This window comes from Camelina sativa, chromosome 10, assembly GCF_030686135.1.
Source record: "Camelina sativa cultivar CO46 ecotype springtype chromosome 10, ASM3068613v1".
Taxonomy (NCBI): domain Eukaryota; kingdom Viridiplantae; phylum Streptophyta; class Magnoliopsida; order Brassicales; family Brassicaceae; genus Camelina; species Camelina sativa.
The window spans coordinates 16,513,463-16,533,564 of record NC_141889.1 but is presented as its reverse complement, the minus strand read 5'-3'; the positions used below and the strand labels follow the sequence as shown (position 1 = coordinate 16,533,564).

General features: G+C 38.7%; 1 protein-coding gene across 1 annotated transcript; it reads left to right on the top strand.

Annotated features, from left to right (window-relative positions):
- Positions 1 to 1,028: 1,028 nt before the first annotated feature.
- On the top strand, positions 1,029 to 4,736 carry LOC147936245 (uncharacterized). Its single transcript, XM_087468647.1, has 6 exons — positions 1,029 to 1,087; positions 1,151 to 2,160; positions 2,234 to 2,527; positions 3,119 to 3,971; positions 4,493 to 4,616; positions 4,698 to 4,736. Exons 1-6 carry the CDS (start codon positions 1,029 to 1,031, stop codon positions 4,734 to 4,736), a joined length of 2,379 nt encoding a protein of 792 aa, XP_087324773.1.
- The last annotated feature ends 15,366 nt before the right edge of the window (positions 4,737 to 20,102 follow it).

The window sequence follows — 20,102 nt, the reverse complement described above, 5'->3', positions numbered from 1 at the left end:
AACCAATGTTTTCTCGGTTTTAGATTGTTTTGGGACAAAATGGGTATAACTGGTGTCTAAACACTACAAATTCAACCTGAACTCTTATAATTAGTTAAATACATTGAATTGTTACATATTATGACCCTTTAAAGAGTAACATAGCTGTTTACTGCTTCGAATTAATGTTTTCTGACGGTTTTAGCCTGTTTTGTCGGTTTAAGCCTGTTTTGGGATAAAACGGGTTTAAGTGTTGTTTGAACTATCAAAATTCATCATGAGCTCTTACAATTAGTCAAAAGAATTAGATTGTTACATATTTTGACCCTAGAAAGAGTAATGTAGCTGTTTAATGCTGCGTATCAATGTTTTCTCTCGCTTTTAGCCTGTTTTCTCGGTTTAAGCCTGTTTTGGGATAAAACGGGTTTAACTGTTGTCAAATGCATTGGATTTTCACATATTCTGACCCTAGAAACTATGAAGTGGCACACCACCGTCCGTACGACCGTACGGCCGTCCGTACAATCAACCTAGTGGGCCGTCCGTACACTCGTGAGGCTTACCAAGCTCGGTCCATCAAGAAGAGCCTCCAACGGTCATATGCCTTCGAGATCCTTCCTCTTAGAGCCGTTGGACAAGTTGTGCAAGTGGGAAGTCAAAGGGAAGTCACATGTGTGATTAAGGAGATGTCACTATCACTATGTATATTTGTGCACAGCATCCTATGGAGAATATCCCCTTTGTATCTCTCTATATATGGATTGTAAGTATGATCTAAATAAAGTAAGAAAAGAGTTCTATCTCTCTTTCTCCAACACTCTCTCAATCGCTCACTCTCTTCCCATTCTATACGACTTCAAACACTTGGTTATACTCACAAATCTTTCTTCTTTAATTCTTACATGGTATCAGAGCAGATTGTTCCTGTTTCTTGACTCCATTTCCATCAAAATCTTCCGCATCAACTCTCTTTGTCCTTAAAAATCTTTGTTCTTAAAACTCTCTTTTCTTTTAACTGTTGGACAAACACTTAAACCAACAAGTTTACCATGGAAAACACCAAAACCATGATTGTTCTGGTTACTATCAAAGGAGAGAACTACTTACTGTGGGCAAGGACCACAAAGACAGCCCTATGTGGCCGAGGACTTTGGTCCCATGTTGAAACGAGCGAAGATCCAAGTGGTGAGACCACCAAAGACAACAAGGATCTTGTCGCGGATGAGAGAAACAAGTGGTTTCAAGAAGACCAAGGAGTTCTAGCCATTATTCAAAACTCTCTAGATGCTCCTATCCTTGAAGCTTACTCCTATTGCGAAACCGCAAAAGACCTGTGGGACACTCTCAAGAATGTCTTTGGGAATGTTACCAATGTGAACCGAATCTTTGAAATTAAGAGAGCCATCAGCAATCTCAACCAAGAAGACATGGAGTTCACCAAGCACTTTGGGAAGTTTAGGTCTCTTTGGGCTGAACTAGAGATGCTCCGGCCGGTGACGATAGATCCGGCCATCTTGAACGAAAGGCGTGAACAAGATAAGGTGTTTGGCCTACTCTTGACTCTTAATTCTTCCTACAACGACCTTATCAAGCATATCTTGCGATCCGACAAGCTCCCTAGCCTCGACGACGTATGTAACCAAATTCAAAAGGAACATGGTTCCATGGGGCTATTTGGAAGCAAGGGGGAGCTAGTGACCGCCAACAAGGCAGAGGTGGCCTCCGCAAACAGAAGCTTCTACAAGCATGATGACAAGAACACTCCATTTTGCGAGCATTGTAAGAAGGCTGGCCACTTCAAGAGTCGCTGTTGGAATCTCCACCCTCACCTCCGCATAAACCGTGGAGGAGCAAGACGAGATGGACCAAGAGCTCACCAAGCGCACATGATAGGAGAGGAAACTACCTCGACACCAAGTGGCCAAACCCTTGAGGGGAATGGAGCGGCATTAGCAGCGTCTTCGGAGCTGGTGAGGAAGTCGGACCTTGACGCTCTCATCAAAGCCCTCAAAGAGGCGTCCGGTAACTCTAATCTTGCCTCAAACACCTCTAAACCTCTTATTATTGACTCTGGAGCATCACATCACATGATTAGTGACTCTAGGTTGATTAGTGAAATTGAACCCGCAAATGGTAATGTAGTTATTGCTAATGGTGATAAAGTTCCAGTTAAAGGCATTGGTAACTTGAAACTGTTTAGCAAAAACTCTAAAGCCTTTTTCATGCCTACCTTCACTTCAAAATTTATTATCAGTCAAGAGAGCTACCAATGATCTAAATTTTTATGCTATATTCGGTCCTAATGATGTTCATTTTCAGGATATTGACACAAGTAAAGTCTTCGTCCAAGGAACATCGAAAGACGACCTCTATGTGCTTGAGGATTTGAACTTAGCTCCTTCTAGTTCCTCTTGTTTTAGTTCACTTATTGTTAAGGCTAATAGTGCTATTTGGCATGCTAGACTAGGACATCCTCACTCTAGGGCATTAGAACTTATGTTGTCTAATGTGTCTTATAAGAATGAAAATTGTGAGGCTTGTATCCTTGGTAAACATTGCAAATCTGTTTTTCCCAAGTCTATTACTATTTATGAGAATTGTTTTGATTTGGTTCATTCTGATGTTTGGACATCTCCTTGCTTATCTAGAGAAAATCAAAAGTATTTTGTTACCTTTATTGATGAAAAATCAAAGTATACTTGGTTGACTTTGCTTCCTTCTAAGGATAGAGTTCTTGAGGCTTTTACTAATTTTCAAAATTATGTTACTAACCACTATAATGCAAAGATTAAAATTTTGAGATCAGATAATGGTGGAGAGTACACAAGCCATGCCTTCAAACAATATCTAGCCAGACATGGAATCATTCACCAAACTAGTTGTCCATACACACCACAAAAAAATGGAGTGGCTGAGAGGAAGAACAGACATCTCATGGAGGTAGCAAGGTCTATGATGTTTCACACAAGGGTTCCAAAGCATTTTTGGGGAGATGTTGTACTCGCAGCATGTTATCTTATCAACCGCACACCAACAAAGATCCTTAACGACATATCCCCATTTGAGGTATTAAACAAGGAAAAACCTATGTTTGATCATTTAAGGGTGTTTGGTTGTGTCTGCTATGTGTTGCGACCAGGTGAACTAGGAGACAAGCTTGATACCAAGAGCGTTAAAGGCATGTTTATCGGCTATTCCACTACACAAAAAGGGTATAAGTGCTATGAGCCGGAGACGAGGAGTGTCCTAGTATCTCGTGATGTCAAGTTTGTGGAGTCACAAGGGTTCTATGACGAGAAAAACTGGGACAAGCTTCGCAATCTATCAACCTCACCATCCGACCGGACACAAAACCTACGCGTTATCCTTGAGCGACTAGGCATCGAAAATGATCGGGTCACCAACGAACCGGCCGGGTCAACATCACCCATACACCCTAAGCCATCTACTGAACCTGATCTTGATGCATCAGACCCACCAGCTAATGCATCTCCACCCGAAGAATCGCCTACGGACGACACTGCCGAGCCGCCTCTTATAGATGAAGTTCTGGCCGAGGAACCAGTCACACAAGGAAGTGATGACTCTAATGCTGGGACTATAGTCCCTCTTAGACGAAGCCAGCGCATCAATTTTCCTCCCAACAATTGGAAGAACACTCGCGTCTACTACAACAACATGGCCGTTGCACACCCTATTCAAGCCGTGTGTTCCCTTGCACATTTCCCTAAGGACCATCAAGCCTTCCTTGGCCATATTGATGAAAACTGGATTCCAAGGAACTATGATGAGGCTAAGAATCACAAGGTATGGCGAGAAGCGGTCGATGCTGAGAACACGGCCATGGTCCAAAACCACACATGGGACGAAGCCGATCTACCCAAGGTCAAGAAGGCTGTAATGTCACGATATATCTTCACTATCAAGTATAAGACCAATGGGGAGATCAAACGCTATAAAGCGCGTCTTGTAGCTTGGGGATTCACGCAAACGTATGGGGAGGATTATCTTGATACGTTTGCTCCGGTGGCTAAACTTCATACTGTTCGAGTGGTTCTCTCTCTCGCCACAAACCTCGATTGGGAACTTTGGCAAATGGATGTTAAGAACGCCTTCTTGCAAGGAGAGCTTGAAGATGAAGTGTATATGCGGCCACCACCGGGCTTAGAAGACACCATTGGTCCGGGAAAGGTCTTAAAACTCAACAATGCAATCTACGGTTTAAAACAGTCTCCAACGGCATGGTACCATAAGCTAAGCACCACTCTTCTTGACAAAGGATTTCGCAAATCTGAGGCTGACCACACCCTATTCACATTACCAAGCCCAAAGGTATAGTGGTCATTCTAGTGTATGTTGATGATATCATCATCACTGGAAATGACTCGGTAGGTATTCAAGATACTAAAACCTTCTTGAAATCGGTCTTTGATATTAAAGATCTTGGAGAATTGAAATATTTCCTTGGAATAGAAGTTTATAGATCGGATGAGGGATTATTTTTGTCTCAAAGGAAATATGCGCTTGACTTGTTGAGTGAGACAGGAAAATTAGGATCAAAAGCGGTGTCAACGCCTCTTGAAGAGAACTACAAGGCCGGAGGACAGGGGGAGCTCGATACAGCTCCATTTAAGGACGTGAGCCTCTACCGGCGCCTAGTAGGTAAGCTTATCTACTTAATCATCACACGGCCTGACATTTGTTTTGCTGTGAACCAGGCGAGCCAGCATATGAAGAATCCTATTGTTCATCACTGAAACATGGTGACCCGAATCCTCAAGTACATCAAACGCTCGCCGGGACAAGGCATTTGGATGGGGCGCAACAAGAACACCAAACTAGTAGGCTATTGCGACGCTGACTATGCCGGGTATCGTGAAGACCGACGCTCGACTACTGGCTACTGCACATTCCTTGGTGGTAACTTGGTCACGTGGAAAAGCAAGAAGCAAAAGGTCGTATCGCTTTCAAGTGCCGAATCCGAATATAGAGCTATGAGGAAACTTACAACGGAACTGATGTGGCTCAAGGCTCTCCTCAAGGATCTTGGAATTGAGTCAACAAAACCAATCACAATGCATTGTGATAATGAGGCCGCCATTCATATCGCAACCAATTCGGTGTTCCATGAGCGAACCAAGCATATTGAAGTGGATTTTCATAAAGTTCGAGAGCAAATCAAGCTTGGAGTGGTCCTACCGTGTCATACCGAAAGCAAGGAACAGCTTGCTGACATTCTCACCAAAGCAGTAAGTCCACAAGTGTGGGAATACATTCACTCGAAACTTGGTCTCATGGACCTAACTCGGCCATGAGTTCCTTGCTTGGCACCTACACTCTTTTTCCCTTATGTATAGTTTTTCCCAAGAGGTTTTTATACTAAGGTTTTTAATGAGGTGGGTGCCTATGGTGTCAAGATTGATCAATGTCTTAATTCAAGCTTGAGGGGGAGTATGAAGTGGCACACCATTGTCCGTATGACTGTACGGCCGTCCGTACAATCAACCTAGTAGGCCGTCTGTACACTCGTGAGGCTTACCAAGCTCGGTCCATTAAGAAGAGGCTCCAACGGTCATATGCCTTCGAGATCCTTCCTCTTAGAGCCGTTGGACAAGTTGTGCAAGTGGGAAGTCACATGTGTGATTAAGGAGATGTCACTATCACTATGTATATTTTTGCATAGCATCCTAGGGAGACTATCCCCTTTGTATCTCTCTATATATGGATTATAAGTATGATCTAAATAAAGTAAGAAAAGAGTTCTATCTCTCTTTCTCCAACACTCTCTCAATCGCTCACTCTCCTCACTCTCTTCCCATTCTATACGACTTCAAACACTTGGTTATACTCACAAATATTTCTTCTTTAATTCTTACAGAAACATTAACAAAGCTGTTACTGCTTAGAATCAATGTTTTCTCGGTTTTAGCCTGTTTCGGGACAAAATGGGTAAAAGTGGTGTCTAAACACTCCAAATTCAACCCGAACTCTTATAATTAGTCAAATACATTGGATTGTTACCTATTTTGACTCTAGAAAGAGTAACATAGCTGTTTACTGCTTCGAATCAATGTTTTCTCTCGGTTTTAGCCAGTTTTCTTGGTTTAAGCGTGTTTTGGGATAAAACGGGTTTAAGTGTTGTCTAAACACTCCAAATTCATGCCAAACTCTTACAACTAGTCAAATTCATTGGATTGTCACACATTCTGACCCTAGAAACGGTAACAACTCTGTTTACTGCTTAGAATCAATTTTTTCTCGGTTTTAGCCTGTTTCGGGACAAAATGGGTAAAGTGGTGTCTAAACAATCCAAATTCAACCGAACTCTTATAATTAGTCAAATGCATTGGATAGTTACATATTTTGACCCTAGAAAGAGTAACATAGCTTTTTAATGCTTCGAATCAATGTTTTCTCTCGGTTTTAACCTGTTTTGTAAGTTTAAGCTTGTTTTGGAATAAAAGGGGTTTAAGTGTTGTCTAGACACTCCAAATTCATATTGAACTCTTACAATTAGTCAAATGCATTGTATAGTTACATATTTTGACCCTAGAAAGATGAACATAGCTGTTTACTGCTTTATATCAATGTTTTCTCTCGGTTTTAGCCTGTTTTCTCGGTTTAAGCTTGTTTTTGGATAAAATGGGTTTAAGTGTTGTCTAAACACTCCAAATTCATCGCGAACTATTACAATTAGTCAACTATAATTGTCACACATTCTGACCCCAGAAACTGTAACAAATCTGGTTACTGCTTTGAATCAATGTTTTCTCTCGGTTTTAGCCTGTTTTCTCGGTTTAAGCCTTTTTGGGATAAAACGGGTTTAAGTGTGGTCTAAACAGTCCAAATTCATTGTGAACTCTTACAATTAGTAAAATGCATTGGACTGTCACACATTCTGACCCTAGAAATAGTAACAGAGCTGTTTACTGCTTTGAACCAATGTTTTCTCGGTTTTAGATTGTTTTGGGACAAAATGGGTATAATTGGTGTCTAAACACTACAAATTCAACCCGGACTCTTATAATTAGTTAAATGCATTGGATTGTTACATATTATGACCCTAGAAAGAGTAACATAGTTGTTTACTGCTTCGAGTCAATGTTTTGTCGGTTTTAGCCTGTTTCGGGACAAAATGAATTTGGAGTGTTGTCTAAACACTCCAAATTCAACCCGAACTGTTAGAATTAGTCAAATGAATTGGATTGTTATATATTTTGACCCTAGAAAGAGTAACATAGCTGTTTACTGTTTCAAATCAATGCTTTCTCTCGGTTTTAGCCTATTTTCTCGGTTTAAGCCTGTTTTGGGATAAGACGGGTTTAAGTGTTGTCTAAACACTCTAAATTTATTGTGAACTCTTACAATTAGTCAAATGCATTGGACTGTGACACATTCTGACCCCATAAACAGTAACAATGCTGTTTACTGCTTTGAATCAATATTTTCTCGGTTTTAGCCTGTTTCGGGACAAAATGGATAAAAGTGGTGTCTAAACACTCCAAATTCAACCCGAACTCTTATAATTAGTCAAATGCATTGGATTGTTACAAATTTCGACCCTAGAAAGAGTAACATAGCTGTTTACAGCTTCGAATCAATGTTTTCCCTCGGTTTTAGACTGTTTTCTTGGTTTAAGCCTGTTTTGGGATAAAACGGGTTTAAGTGTTGTCTAAACACTCCAAATTCATCCCGAACTCTTACAACTAGTCAAATACATTGGATTGTCACACATTCTGACCCTAGAAACAGTAACAACTCTGTTTACTGCTTAGAATCAATTTTTTCTTGGTTTTAGCCTGTTTCGGGACAAAATGGGTAAAAGTAGTGTCTAAACAATCCAAATTCAACCGAACTCTTATAATTAGTCAAATGCATTGTATAATTACATATTTTTGCCCTAGAAAGAGTAACATAGCTTTTTAATGCTTCGAATCAATGTTTTCTCTCGGTTTTAACCTGTTTTGTAAGTTTAAGCCTGTTTCGGGACAAAATAGGTAAAAGTGGTGTCTAAACAATCCAAATTCAACCGAACTCTTATAATTAGTCAAATGCATTGTATAGTTACATATTTTGACCCTAGAAAGATGAACATAGCTGTTTACTGCTTTATATCAATGTTTTCTCTCGGTTTTAGCCTGTTTTCTCGGTTTAAGCTTGTTTTTGGATAAAATGGGTTTAAGTGTTGTCTAAACACTCCAAATTCATCGCGAACTATTACAATTAGTCAAATATAATTGTCACACATTCTGACCCCAGAAACTGTAACAAATCTGGTTACTGCTTTGAATCAATGTTTTCTCTCGGTTTTAGCCTGTTTTCTCGGTTTAAGCCTTTTTGGGATAAAACGGGTTTAAGTGTGGTCTAAACACTCCAAATTCATTGTGAACTCTTACAATTAGTAAAATGCATTGGACTGTCACACATTCTGACCCTAGAAATAGTAACAGAGCTGTTTACTGCTTTGAACCAATGTTTTCTCGGTTTTAGATTGTTTTGGGACAAAATGGGTATAATTGGTGTCTAAACACTACAAATTCAACCCGAACTCCTATAATTAGTTAAATGCATTGGATTGTTACATATTATGACCCTAGAAAGAGTAACATAGCTGTTTACTGCTTCGATCAATGTTTTCTGACGGTTTTAGCCTGTTTTGTTGGTGTAAGCATGTTTTGGGATAAAACGGTTTAAGTGTTGTTTAAACACTCAAAATTCATCCTGAGCTCTTACAATTAGTCAAATGAATTGGATTGTTACATATTTTGACCCTAGAAAGAGTAATGTAGCTGTTTAATGCTGTGTATCAATGTTTTCTCTCGCTTTTAGCCTGTTTTCTCGGTTTAAGCCTGTTTTGGGATAAAACGGGTTTAACTGTTGTCAAACACTCCAAATTCATCGCAAACTCTTACAATTAGTCAAATGCATTGTATTGTCACACATTCTGACCCTAGAAACAGCAACAAAGCTGTTACTGCTTAGAATCATTGTTTTCTCGGTTTTAGCCTGTTTCGGAACAAAATGGGTATGAGTGTTGTCTAAACACTCCAAATTCAACCCGAACTGTTAGAATTAGTCAAATGCATTGGATTGTTACATATTTTGACCCTATAAAGAGTAACATAGATGTTTACTGTTTCAAATCAACGCTTTCTCTCGGTTTTAGCCTATTTTCTCGGTTTAAGCCTGTTTTGGGATAAGACGGGTTTAAGAGTTGTCTAAACACTCTTAATTTATTGTGAACTCTTAAAATTAGTCAAATTCATTGGACTGTGACACATTCTGACCCCATAAACAGTAACAATGCTGTTTACTGCTTTGAATCAATATTTTCTCGGTTTTAACCTGTTTCGGGACAAAATGGGTAAAAGTGGTGTCTAAACACTCCAAATTCAACCCGAACACTTATAATTAGTCAAATGCATTGGATTGTTACAAATTTTGACCCTAGAAAGAGTAACATAGCTGTTTACTGCTTGGAATCAATGTTTTCTCTCTGTTTTAGCCTGTTTTCTTGGTTTAAGCCTGTTTTGGATAAAACGGGTTTAACTGTTGTCTAAACACTCCAAATTCATCCCAAACTCTTACAACTAGTAAAATGCATTGGATTGTCACACATTCTGACCCTAGAAACAGTAACAACTCTGTTTACTGCTTAGAATCATTTTTTTCTCGGTTTTAGCCTGTTTTGGGACAAAATGGGTAAAAGTGGTGTCTAAACAATCCAAATTCAACCGAACTCGTATAATTAGTCAAATGCATTGCATAGTTACATATTTTGACCCTAGAAAGAGTAACATAGCTTTTTACTGCTTCGAATCAATGTTTTCTCTCGGTTTTAGACTGTTTTGTAAGTTTAAGCTTGTTTTGGGATAAAAGGGGTTTAAGTGTTGTCTAGACACTCCAAATTCATCCTCAACTCTTACAATTAGTCAAATGCGTTGGATTGTTACATATTTTGACCCTAGAAAGAGTAACATAACTGTTTACTGGTTTATATCAAGTTTTTTTCTCGGTTTTAGCCTGTTTTTTCGGTTTAAGATTGTTTTTGGATAAAATGGGTTTAAGTGTTGTCTCAACACTCCAAATTCATCGCGAACTCTTACAATTAGTGAAATATAATTGTCACACATTCTGACCCCAGAAACTGTAACAAATCTGGTTACTGCTTTGAATCAATGTTTTCTCTCGGTTTTAGCCTGTTTTCTCGGTTTAAGCGTTTTTGGGATAAAACGGGTTTAAGTGAGGTCTAAACACTCCAAATCCATTGCGAACTCTTACAATTAGTCAAGTTCATTGGACTGTCACACATTCTGACCCTAGAAATAGTAACAGAGCTGTTTACTGCTTTGAACCAATGTTTTCTCGGTTTTAGATTGTTTTGGGACAAAATGGGTATAATTGGTGTCTAAACACTCCAAATTCAACCCGAACTGTTAGAATTAGTCAAATGCATTGGATTGTTATATATTTTGACCCTATTAAGAGTAACATAGATGTTTACTGTTTCAAATCAATGCTTTCTCTCGGTTTTAGCCTATTTTCTCGGTTTAAGCCTGTTTTGGGATAAGACGGGTTTAAGTGTTGTCCAAACACTCTAAATTTATTGTGAACTCTTACAATTAGTCAAATGCATTGGACTGTGACACATTCTGACCCCATAAACAGTAACAATGTTGTTTACTGCTTTGAATCAATATTTTCTCGGTTTTAGCCTGTTTCGGGACAAAATGGGTAAAAGTGGTGTCTAAACACTCCAAATTCAATCCGAACTCTTATAATTAGTCAAATGCATTGGATTGTTACAAATTTCGACCCTAGAAAGAGTAACATAGCTGTTTACAGCTTCGAATCAATGTTTTCCCTCGGTTTAGCCTGTTTTCTTGGTTTAATCCTGTTTTGGGATAAAACGGGTTTAAGTGTTGTCTAAACACTTACAACTAGTCAAATACATTGGATTGTCACACATTCTGACCCTAGAAACAGTAACAACTCTGTTTACTGCTTAGAATCAACTTTTTCTTGGTTTTAGCCTGTTTCGGGACAAAATGGGTAAAAGTGGTGTCTAAACAATCCAAATTTAACCGAACTCTTATAATTAGTCAAATGCATTGTATAGTTACATATTTTGACCCTAGAAAGATGAAAATAGCTGTTTACTACTTTATATCAATGTTTTCTCTCGGTTTTAGCCTGTTTTCTCGGTTTAAGCTTGTTTTTGGATAAAATAGGTTTAAGTGTTGTCTAAACACTCCAAATTCATCGCGAACTCTTACAATTAGTGAAATATAATTGTCACACATTCTGACCCCAGAAACTGTAACAAATCTGGTTACTGCTTTGAATCAATGTTTTCTCTCGGTTTTAGCCTGTTTTCTCGGTTTAAGCCTTTTTGGGATAAAACGGGTTTAAGTGTGGTCTAAACACTCCAAATTCATTGCGAACTCTTACAATTAGTCAAATGCATTGGACTGTCACACATTCTGACCCTAGAAATATTAACAGAGCTGTTTACTGCTTTGAACCAATGTTTTCTCGGTTTTAGATTGTTTTGGGACAAAATGGGTATAATTGGTGTCTAAACACTACAAATTCAACCCGAACTCTTATAATTAGTTAAATGCATTGGATTGTTACATATTATGAACCTAGAAAGAGTAACATAGCTGTTTACAGCTTCGAATCAATGATTTCTGACGGTTTTAGCCTGTTTTGTCGGTTTAAGCCTGTTTTGGGAAAAAACGGGTTTAAGTGTTGGTTGAACACTCAAAATTCATTCTGAGCTCTTTCAATTAGTCAAATGCATTGAATTGTTACATATTTTGACCCTATAAAGAGTAATGTAGCTGTTTAATGCTTCGTATCAATGTTTTCTCTCGCTTTTAGCCTATTTTCTCGGTTTAAGCCTGTTTTGGAATAAAACGGGTTTAACTGTTGTCAAACACTCCAAATTCATCGCAAACTCTTAAAATTAGTCAAATGCATTGGATTGTCACACATTATAACCCTAGAAACAGTAACAACTCTGTTTACTGTTTAGAATCATTTTTTTCTCGGTTTTAGCCTGTTTTGAGACAAAATGGGTAAAAGTGGTGTCTAAACAATCCAAATTCAACCGAACTCTTATAATTAGTCAAATGCATTGGATAGTTACATATTTTGACCCTAGAAAGAGTAACATAGCTTTTTAATGCTTCAAATCAATGTTTTCTATCGGTTTTAGCCTGTTTTGTAAGTTTAAGCTTGTTTTGGGATAAAAGGGGTTTAAGTGTTGTCTAGACACTCCAAATTCATCATGAATTCTTACAATTAGTCAAATGCGTTGGATTGTTACATATTTTGACCTTAGAAAGAGTAACATAACTGTTTACTGCTTTATATCAATGTTTTTTCTCGGTTTTAGCCTGTTTTCTCGGTTTAAGCTTGTTTTTGGATAAAATGGGTTTAAGTGTTGTCTAAACACTCCAAATTCATCGCGAACTCTTACAATTAGTCAAATATGATTGTCACACATTCCGACCCCAGAAACTGTAACAAATCTGGTTACTGCTTTGAATCTATGTTTTCTCGGTTTTAGCCTGTTTTTTCGGTTTAAGCCTTTTTGGGATAAAACGGGTTTAAGTGTGGTCTAAACACTCCAAATTCATTGCGAACTCTTACAATTAGTCAAATGCATATGACTGTCACACATTGTGACCCTAAAAATAGTAACATAGCTGTTTACTCTTTGAACCAATGTTTTCTCGGTTTTAGATTGTTTTGGGACAAAATGGGTATAACTGGTGTCTAAACACTACAAATTCAACCCGAACTCTTATAATTAGTTAAATGCATTGGATTGTTACATATTATGAACCTAGGAAGATTAACATAGCTGTTTACAGCTTCGAATCAATGTTTTTTGACGGTTTTAGCCTGTTTTGTTGGTTTAAGCCTGTTTTGGGAAAAAACGGGTTTAAGTGTTGGTTGAACACTCAAAATTCGTTCTGAGCTCTTACAATTAGTCAAATGCATTGAATTGTTACATATTTTGACCCTAGAAAGAGTAATGTAGCTGTTTAATGCTTTGTATCAATGTTTTCTCTCGCTTTTAGCCTGTTTTCTCGGTTTAAGCCTGTTTTGGGATAAAACGGGTTTAACTGTTGTCAAACACTCCAAATTCATCGCAAACTCTTACAATTAGTCAAATGCATTGGATTGTCACACATTCTGACCCTAGAAACAGTAACAAAGTTTTTACTGCTTAGAATCAATGTTTTCTCGGTTTTAGCCTGTTTCGGGACAAAATGGGTATGAGTGGTGTCTAAACACTCCAAATTCAACCCGAACTGTTACAATTAGTCAAATGCATTGGATTGTTACATATTTTGACCCTATAAAGAGTAACATAGATGTTTACTGTTTCAAATCAATGTTTTCTCTCGCTTTTAGTGATGTTCATATATTTTACCCTGTTTTCCCTTAATATATTCACATCTTTTGCATCTTTTGCTATCCATTTTGACTATTATTGCATAGCTTTAGGAATCTTCTTGCATTTGAGTTTAGTTGCATTGCATTTACGTCTTTTCATGCATAAACAGGTGATTTTGGAGCTTAAGGAGCATGGAAGCAATGTTGAGGAGAAGTGAAGCAATCATGAGGAGAAAGCAAGAGAGTTAAGGCTGAAGAACCAAGGTCCGGAGTCCCACTCGACCGCCCACTCGACCAGACACTCGACCGTGTGCAGAGAGGGACTCGACCGAGTGGAAGGAGCATAAGAGGAGCCAACTCGACCGGTCACTCGACCGAGCACCGGGTCGAGTTGGCCGAGCCGCCTAGCTATTTTGTCTTTTAGCATTTTTAGGGCTTCTACTACTTTTTCTATTTAAAGGCCTTGTACCAGCAGCCACAAAGGAGTCCAGCTTTTTAGATAGTCAAAAGCGTAATTTTTACTCTCTTTGGGAATTATTCCTTTTGCACTTTTATTTTTAGATCTTGTACCTCCTTGAAGGAGAAAAACATAAGATTCTTGGATTTTGTTGGTTCCATAACTTTCAAGATATTAAGATTTCGTGTTTGATTCCTTCTTCAATATTGTAGATCTTTGCTTTATCTATCTAATCATGCAAGTTTCTTCATTTTCTGGGTTTATGACTTTGATGTTCATCATGTATGCTTGTGAGTAGTTGCTTAGGATCTTGAGGATGGGTTAGGCTGGGTTGTGTTTGAGGTTTGTTTGTGGTCAAGCTTGATTGTTGTAAATCTATTCTAGGCTAGATGTTCTTAATGCTGGTCCTATAACTGAGAGGGTAGGATCTGATCTCAAGCATCTTAGCATCATACCAATGTCTAAGGAGCATAGATAAGGCTAGATCTAGAGACTATCATTAGGCTTGCTAAGAGATTAGAAGTGTTGTTTGATTTTTGACATATTGCTTAATGCCTGCTTGTGTAGATTCTTTACTTTGTGAGAACAAGTCTAGAGATGCATGAGTTTGATTGTTTCTTGCCATGAGAGTGGATTAAACATGTCTTAGAAATATATGTCTAGAGCACTTGTTCGAGTACCCGATCGAGCAGCTTCTGAGGAGAAAATCAATCTAGTTACCTCCAAAGAAAAAGAAGTCCGGTTCATTCCTCCTTCTTACAAGCCTCCACTACCTTTCCCAAGAAGATTTAAGAAACAGATGGTTGAAAAATACAAGGCATTGTTTAACAAACAAGTTAGAGAGATTGAGCTTAGGATGCCTCTAATAGATGCCTTTGTGATGATCCCACCTTACCAAAAATTCTTGAAAGATGCTGTGATGTAAAGGATCAAAGAAGTTCAAGCAATGGTGATTCTCAACCATGAGTGTAGTGCCATAATCCAAAAGCAAGTGAACCCTCAAAAGCTAAGAGATCCTGGTTCCTTTACTCTACCTTGCTCTATAGGGCCCTTAACCTTCAATAGATGCCTTTGTGATTTGGGAGCCTCAGTAAGCCTAATGCCTCTATCAGTTGCTAAGCGCCTAGGGTTGACAAGGTATAAGCCATGCAGCATCTCCCTGATCTTAGCTGATAGATCAATAAGATTACCACATGGTGTTTTGAAAGATCTACCAGTTAGAGTTGGAGCAGTGGAAGTCCCAACAGACTTTGTAGTCTTGGAAATGGATGAAGAACCAAAAGATCCTTTGATCTTGGGGAGACCTTTCCTGGCTACAGCAGGAGCAATAATTGATGTGAGACCAGGGAAGATTGATCTCAACTTGGGAGAGGACCTCAGAATGACATTTGACATTGTAGAGGCTATGAAGAAACCAACAATTGGAGGACAAGTCTTTTGGGTTGAAGAGTTGGACAAATTATCAGGAGAATTGATGGAAGAGCTAGCAGAACAAGATCACCTTAGAACTGTTTTGACCAAAAGTGAAGAGGAAGGGTTCATCCATAAAGAAACCAAGGCCTATGAAGATATATTGGACTCCTGTGGAGAATCACACCATCTAGAGGTTTTGAGGGGTTACCAGCATTAAGAGAGGAAGTCTGGTCAGTTCAAACAGCAAATACAGATAGCTCGACCACCTACTCAAGCATACACTCGACCGAGTGCACTGCCGAGTCCTCCACAGACGACTGGTCTGAACTGAAAGCACCAAAAGTAGAGCTAAAACCTCTCCCATCTGGGCTAAGGTATGTTTTTTTAGGTGAGAACTCTACTTATCCTGTGATAGTAAATGCTAACTTGGGAAGGGAAGAGCTTGATTTGCTAGTTGTTGAGCTAAGGAAGTTTAGAAAAACTATTGGTTATACTTTGGATGACATTAAAGGAATTTCACCTAGTCTCTACATGTATAGGATCCACCTTGAAAATGAATCCTACTCTAGTATTGAACCTCAAAGAAGGCTTAACCCCAACCTAAAGGAAGTAGTCAAAAAAGAGATTCTAAAATTGCTTGGAGCTGGTGTGATCTATCTTATTTCTGATAGTACTTGGGTCTCACCAGTTCACTGTGTCCCTAAAAAAGGAGGAATCACTGTAGTAAAGAATGATCGTGATGAGTTAATTCCCACTAGAACCATAACAGGACATAGAATGTGCATTGATTATAGGAAGCTTAATTCTGCTACTAGGAAAGATCATTTTCCTCTTCCATTTATTGATCAAATGTTGGAAAGATTAGCCAATCATACCCATTACTGTTTTTTGGATGGATATTCTGGATTTTTCCAAATTCCTATTCATCCCAATGATCAAGAGAAGACAACATTCACATGTCCATATGGTACCTTTGCATATAGGAGGATGCCATTTGGATTATGTAATGCTCCAGCTACCTTTCAAAGGTGCATGATGTCAATCTTCTCTAATCTTATTGAGGATGTAGTTGAAGTTTTTATGGATGACTTCTCTGTCTATGGAGATTCCTTTTCTTCTTGTCTTACTAACCTATGCAGGGTTTTAAAGAGATGTGAGGAGACAAATCTAGTCTTGAATTGGGAAAAGTGTCACTTCATGGTTGAAGAAGGGATAGTTCTTGGTCATAAGATTTCAGAGAAGGGTATTGAAGTTGACAAAGCAAAAATTGAAGTCATGGTTCAACTTCAACCACCAAAAACAGTCAAGGACATAAGAAGCTTTCTTGGTCATGCTGGATTTTATAGAAGGTTCATCAAGGATTTCTCAAAGATAGCTAGGCTATTGACAAGGTTGCTTTGCAAGGAGACTGAGTTCAACTTTGATGAAGATTGCTTGAAGGCTTTCAAGGAGATCAAGGCTGCTTTGATATCAGCTCCAATAGTCCAAGCTCCAAACTGTGATCTTCCATTTGAGATTATGTGTGATGCTTCAGACTTTGCAGTAGGAGCAGTTCTGGGACAGAAGAAAGATAAGAAGCTGCATGTTATTCACTATGCAAGTAGGACCTTGGATGAAACTCAAGGAAGATATTCAACAACAGAGAAAGAGCTTCTAGCAGTGGTCTTTGCCTTTGAAAAATTCAGAAGTTACTTAGTAGGGTCCAAGGTAATTGTGTACACTGATCATGCTGCTTTGAGGCACATCTACTCAAAGAAGGACACAAAACCAAGGTTGTTGAGATGGATTTTGCTTCTCCAAGAGTTTGACATGGAAATAGTTGATAAGAAAGGGATAGAGAATGGAGTAGCTGATCATTTGTCCAGAATGAGGATAGAGGAGGAGATTCCAATCGATGATTCAATGCCTGAGGAGAAACTGATGCAAATTGGGACAACTCGGCCTCCAACTCGACCGCCTACTCGAACAAGCACTCGGCCGAGTATGTTTGGGCACTCGATCGAGCAGGATGAGATGGAGGAGTGGATGGCACTTGAAAGTGAAGATCTACCTTGGTATGCTGACATAGTCAATTACAAGGTGTGTGAAGAAATCCCAGCAGATATGGACCCTTATAAGAAGAAAAAGCTCCTCAAGGACATCAATGGATACTATTGGGATGAACCTTACTTACACAAAAAGGGATTAGATGGGTTGTTTAGGAGATGTATAGCAGAAAATGAAGTTGAAGGAGTGCTAGGGCATTGTCATGGTTCTACTTATGGAGGCCATTTTGCAACTTTCAAGACAGCCCAGAAAGTCCTACAAGCTGGTTTATGGTGGCCTACATTATTCAAGGACACTCCCAAGTTCATCACAAAGTGTGATGCTTGCCAAAGAATGGGGAATATCACAAGAAGGAATGAGATGCCCCAAAATCCAATTCTTGAAGTTGAGATATTTGATGTGTGGGGAATTGATTTCATGGGACCTTTTAATCCTCCTTCAAATGGGAATGTCTACATATTAGTGGCAGTGGACTATGTCTCCAAATGGGTAGAGGCTATTGCCAGCCCTACTAATGATCACAAAGTGGAATTCCAAGGGATGTGATTAGTGATGGAAGAACACACTTCATCAACAAGATCTTTGAAGGAATGCTAAGGAAGTATGGAGTTAAACACAAGGTGTCTACAGCCTACCACCCTAAAACAAGTGGGCAAGTTGAAGTGTCAAACAAACAAATCAAGGCCATTCTATCAAGAATAGTAAGAGCAACAAGAAAGGATTGGTCTAGTAAACTTGATGAAACACTTTGGGCCTATAGAACAGCTTTCAAGACACCTATAGGAAGAACCCCATTCCAACTAGTCTATGGCAAGTCTTGCCATCTCCCAGTTGAAGTTGAGTACAAAGCCTTATGGGCAATCAAACTTTTGAACTTGGATCTAGAGACAGCACAAGCTAAGAGAAGCCTTGAATTGCATGAGCTTGAGGAAATCAGATTGGAAGCCTATGAAAACTCCAAAATCTACAAGGAAAGAACTAAAGCCTTCCATGATAAGAAGATTCTCATCAAAGACCTACAGGCTGGAGACCAAGCTTTGCTTTACAATTCAAGACTCAAGTTATTCCCTGGGAAGTTGAAAAGTAGATGGGGAGGCCCTTTTGAGATAAAGGAGATCCTACCATTTGGAGCTGTCACACTTCTCAACAAGGATGGTAGTGAGTTCACAGTCAACGGTCAGAGAGTTAAGAAGTATTTGGGAGAAAAGGAAACACCTGAGAAGTGCACAATGCTTCTCCAGGATGCTCCTCAAGCCTAAAAAGGCATTAAAAGTCAAGCTTAGTGACTTTAAACAAGCTCACTAGGGCGGAAGTCCCTAAGGTATCCCTGTACATAATGATTAGGATTTTGTTATTTTGATATTTGTTTTGGTGTTTTCATGGTCAGGGAAGCAAGGGAGGTTAATTAGAAGAAGAAAAGGAGACTCACGGTCCAGCTCGACCCCCCACTCGAGCACGTACTCGACCGAGTCCCAGTCGGTTGGCATCGTCGAGCTGCCCCAATCACCTTCTCCAAGTCACCAACCAGACCCCAACTACACATTTGACATCATGAATGAGGATGTGTACAGCTTCTTTTCCAATCCTTGAGGTACCACTATCACCTTCACTTGTAAATATCATAGCATTTGATGTTGTGTTTTGTTTTTGGTCTTGAATCCTCTTACAAATTTCTTTCACACAGAGGACTGTGTGATTTAAGTTTGGGGGAGGGTTTGAGATAGCATTTGATGTTGTGTTTTGTTTTCTTATTTAAATTTTTAGCATCGTCATGTTAGTATTTGCATAGCATCTAAGGCATAGAAAACCCCTAAAAATTTGAAAAATTTTGCAAAAATCTTTATATAAAAAAAAGAGTGTTCATGTAGTTTGCATTGCATATTAATATCTTGTTTAGCATGTTTCATGTAGGACTGTTAGATATTTGCATTGGGGATCTATGATGAGTTTTGCCTTGTTAGCTTGCTAGATTTACCAATCTAGGATCAATGCCCAAGTTAATAGTACTTTGATGCTAGTATAGTGGTTAGAAGCATAAGATTGAACCAAGCCTTGAATTCCTGCATTGCATTTGGTCTAAATTGAAGCATGTTGTGATTTGATGTCATTTCCTACTTATAAGAACTTAATATTGACTGTTAAATATCAATGTGTGCGTTGCTTTAAACTCATGGATATCATATACATATTTGGATCATCTTTCTCCTTTTTACCACTCTTGTTGATCCAAGTAGCTGATTGAATCATTAAAATCAGTTTCCAATACCCTTAACCAACCCTTCTTTCAAGCCATGTTTATTCTTGAGTGTGTAAGGCCTATTTTGGGATTGAGTTTGGTAGAAAGTGTTAGGTTTGAACTGACAAGAATAATGCCTTGTGTAGTTCTAGTTTGCATTTTCCAAACTAGATAGGACTAGGTGATTTCATTGTTGGGTTTGGGATTTGGTTGTTTGAAAAAGAAAGAAAGGAAAAGAGGAAAAGAGAAAGAAAAGGTTAGAGTCTTTAGGAGGGGAATGTGTTTAAGTAAAATCAAAATCTAGTGAAAGGATGGGAAGTAAAAAAATTGTTGTTGAAGATGGTTCTAGTTAAAGAAAAGAAAAGAAAGAAAAGAAAAGTCCAGCAAAATGCTTATATGTCTTAAGAATAAGAAGAAAAGAGAACCATAGCAAATAAGTAAGAATCCCCCATCCCACTAGAAAGATCATATAAGAAACATCTCCTAAGAGTTTAAAACCAAAAGAGAAAAGGGTGAAAGAGAAGAGAAGAAGTTAAAGGGTAGCACTAGGATCAATTG

Excerpts from the sequence above, each read along its gene's own strand:
- LOC147936245 (XM_087468647.1), top strand. The coding sequence starts at position 1,029 with ATGGAAAACACCAAAACCATGATTGTTCTGGTTACTATCAAAGGAGAG. Across the intron at positions 2,161-2,233 it reads AGTTCCAGTTAAAGGCATTG|TCAAGAGAGCTACCAATGAT; the intron begins GTAACTTGAAAC and ends ATTTATTATCAG. Across the intron at positions 3,972-4,492 it reads GCTTGGGGATTCACGCAAAC|GAAATATGCGCTTGACTTGT; the intron begins GTATGGGGAGGA and ends TTTGTCTCAAAG.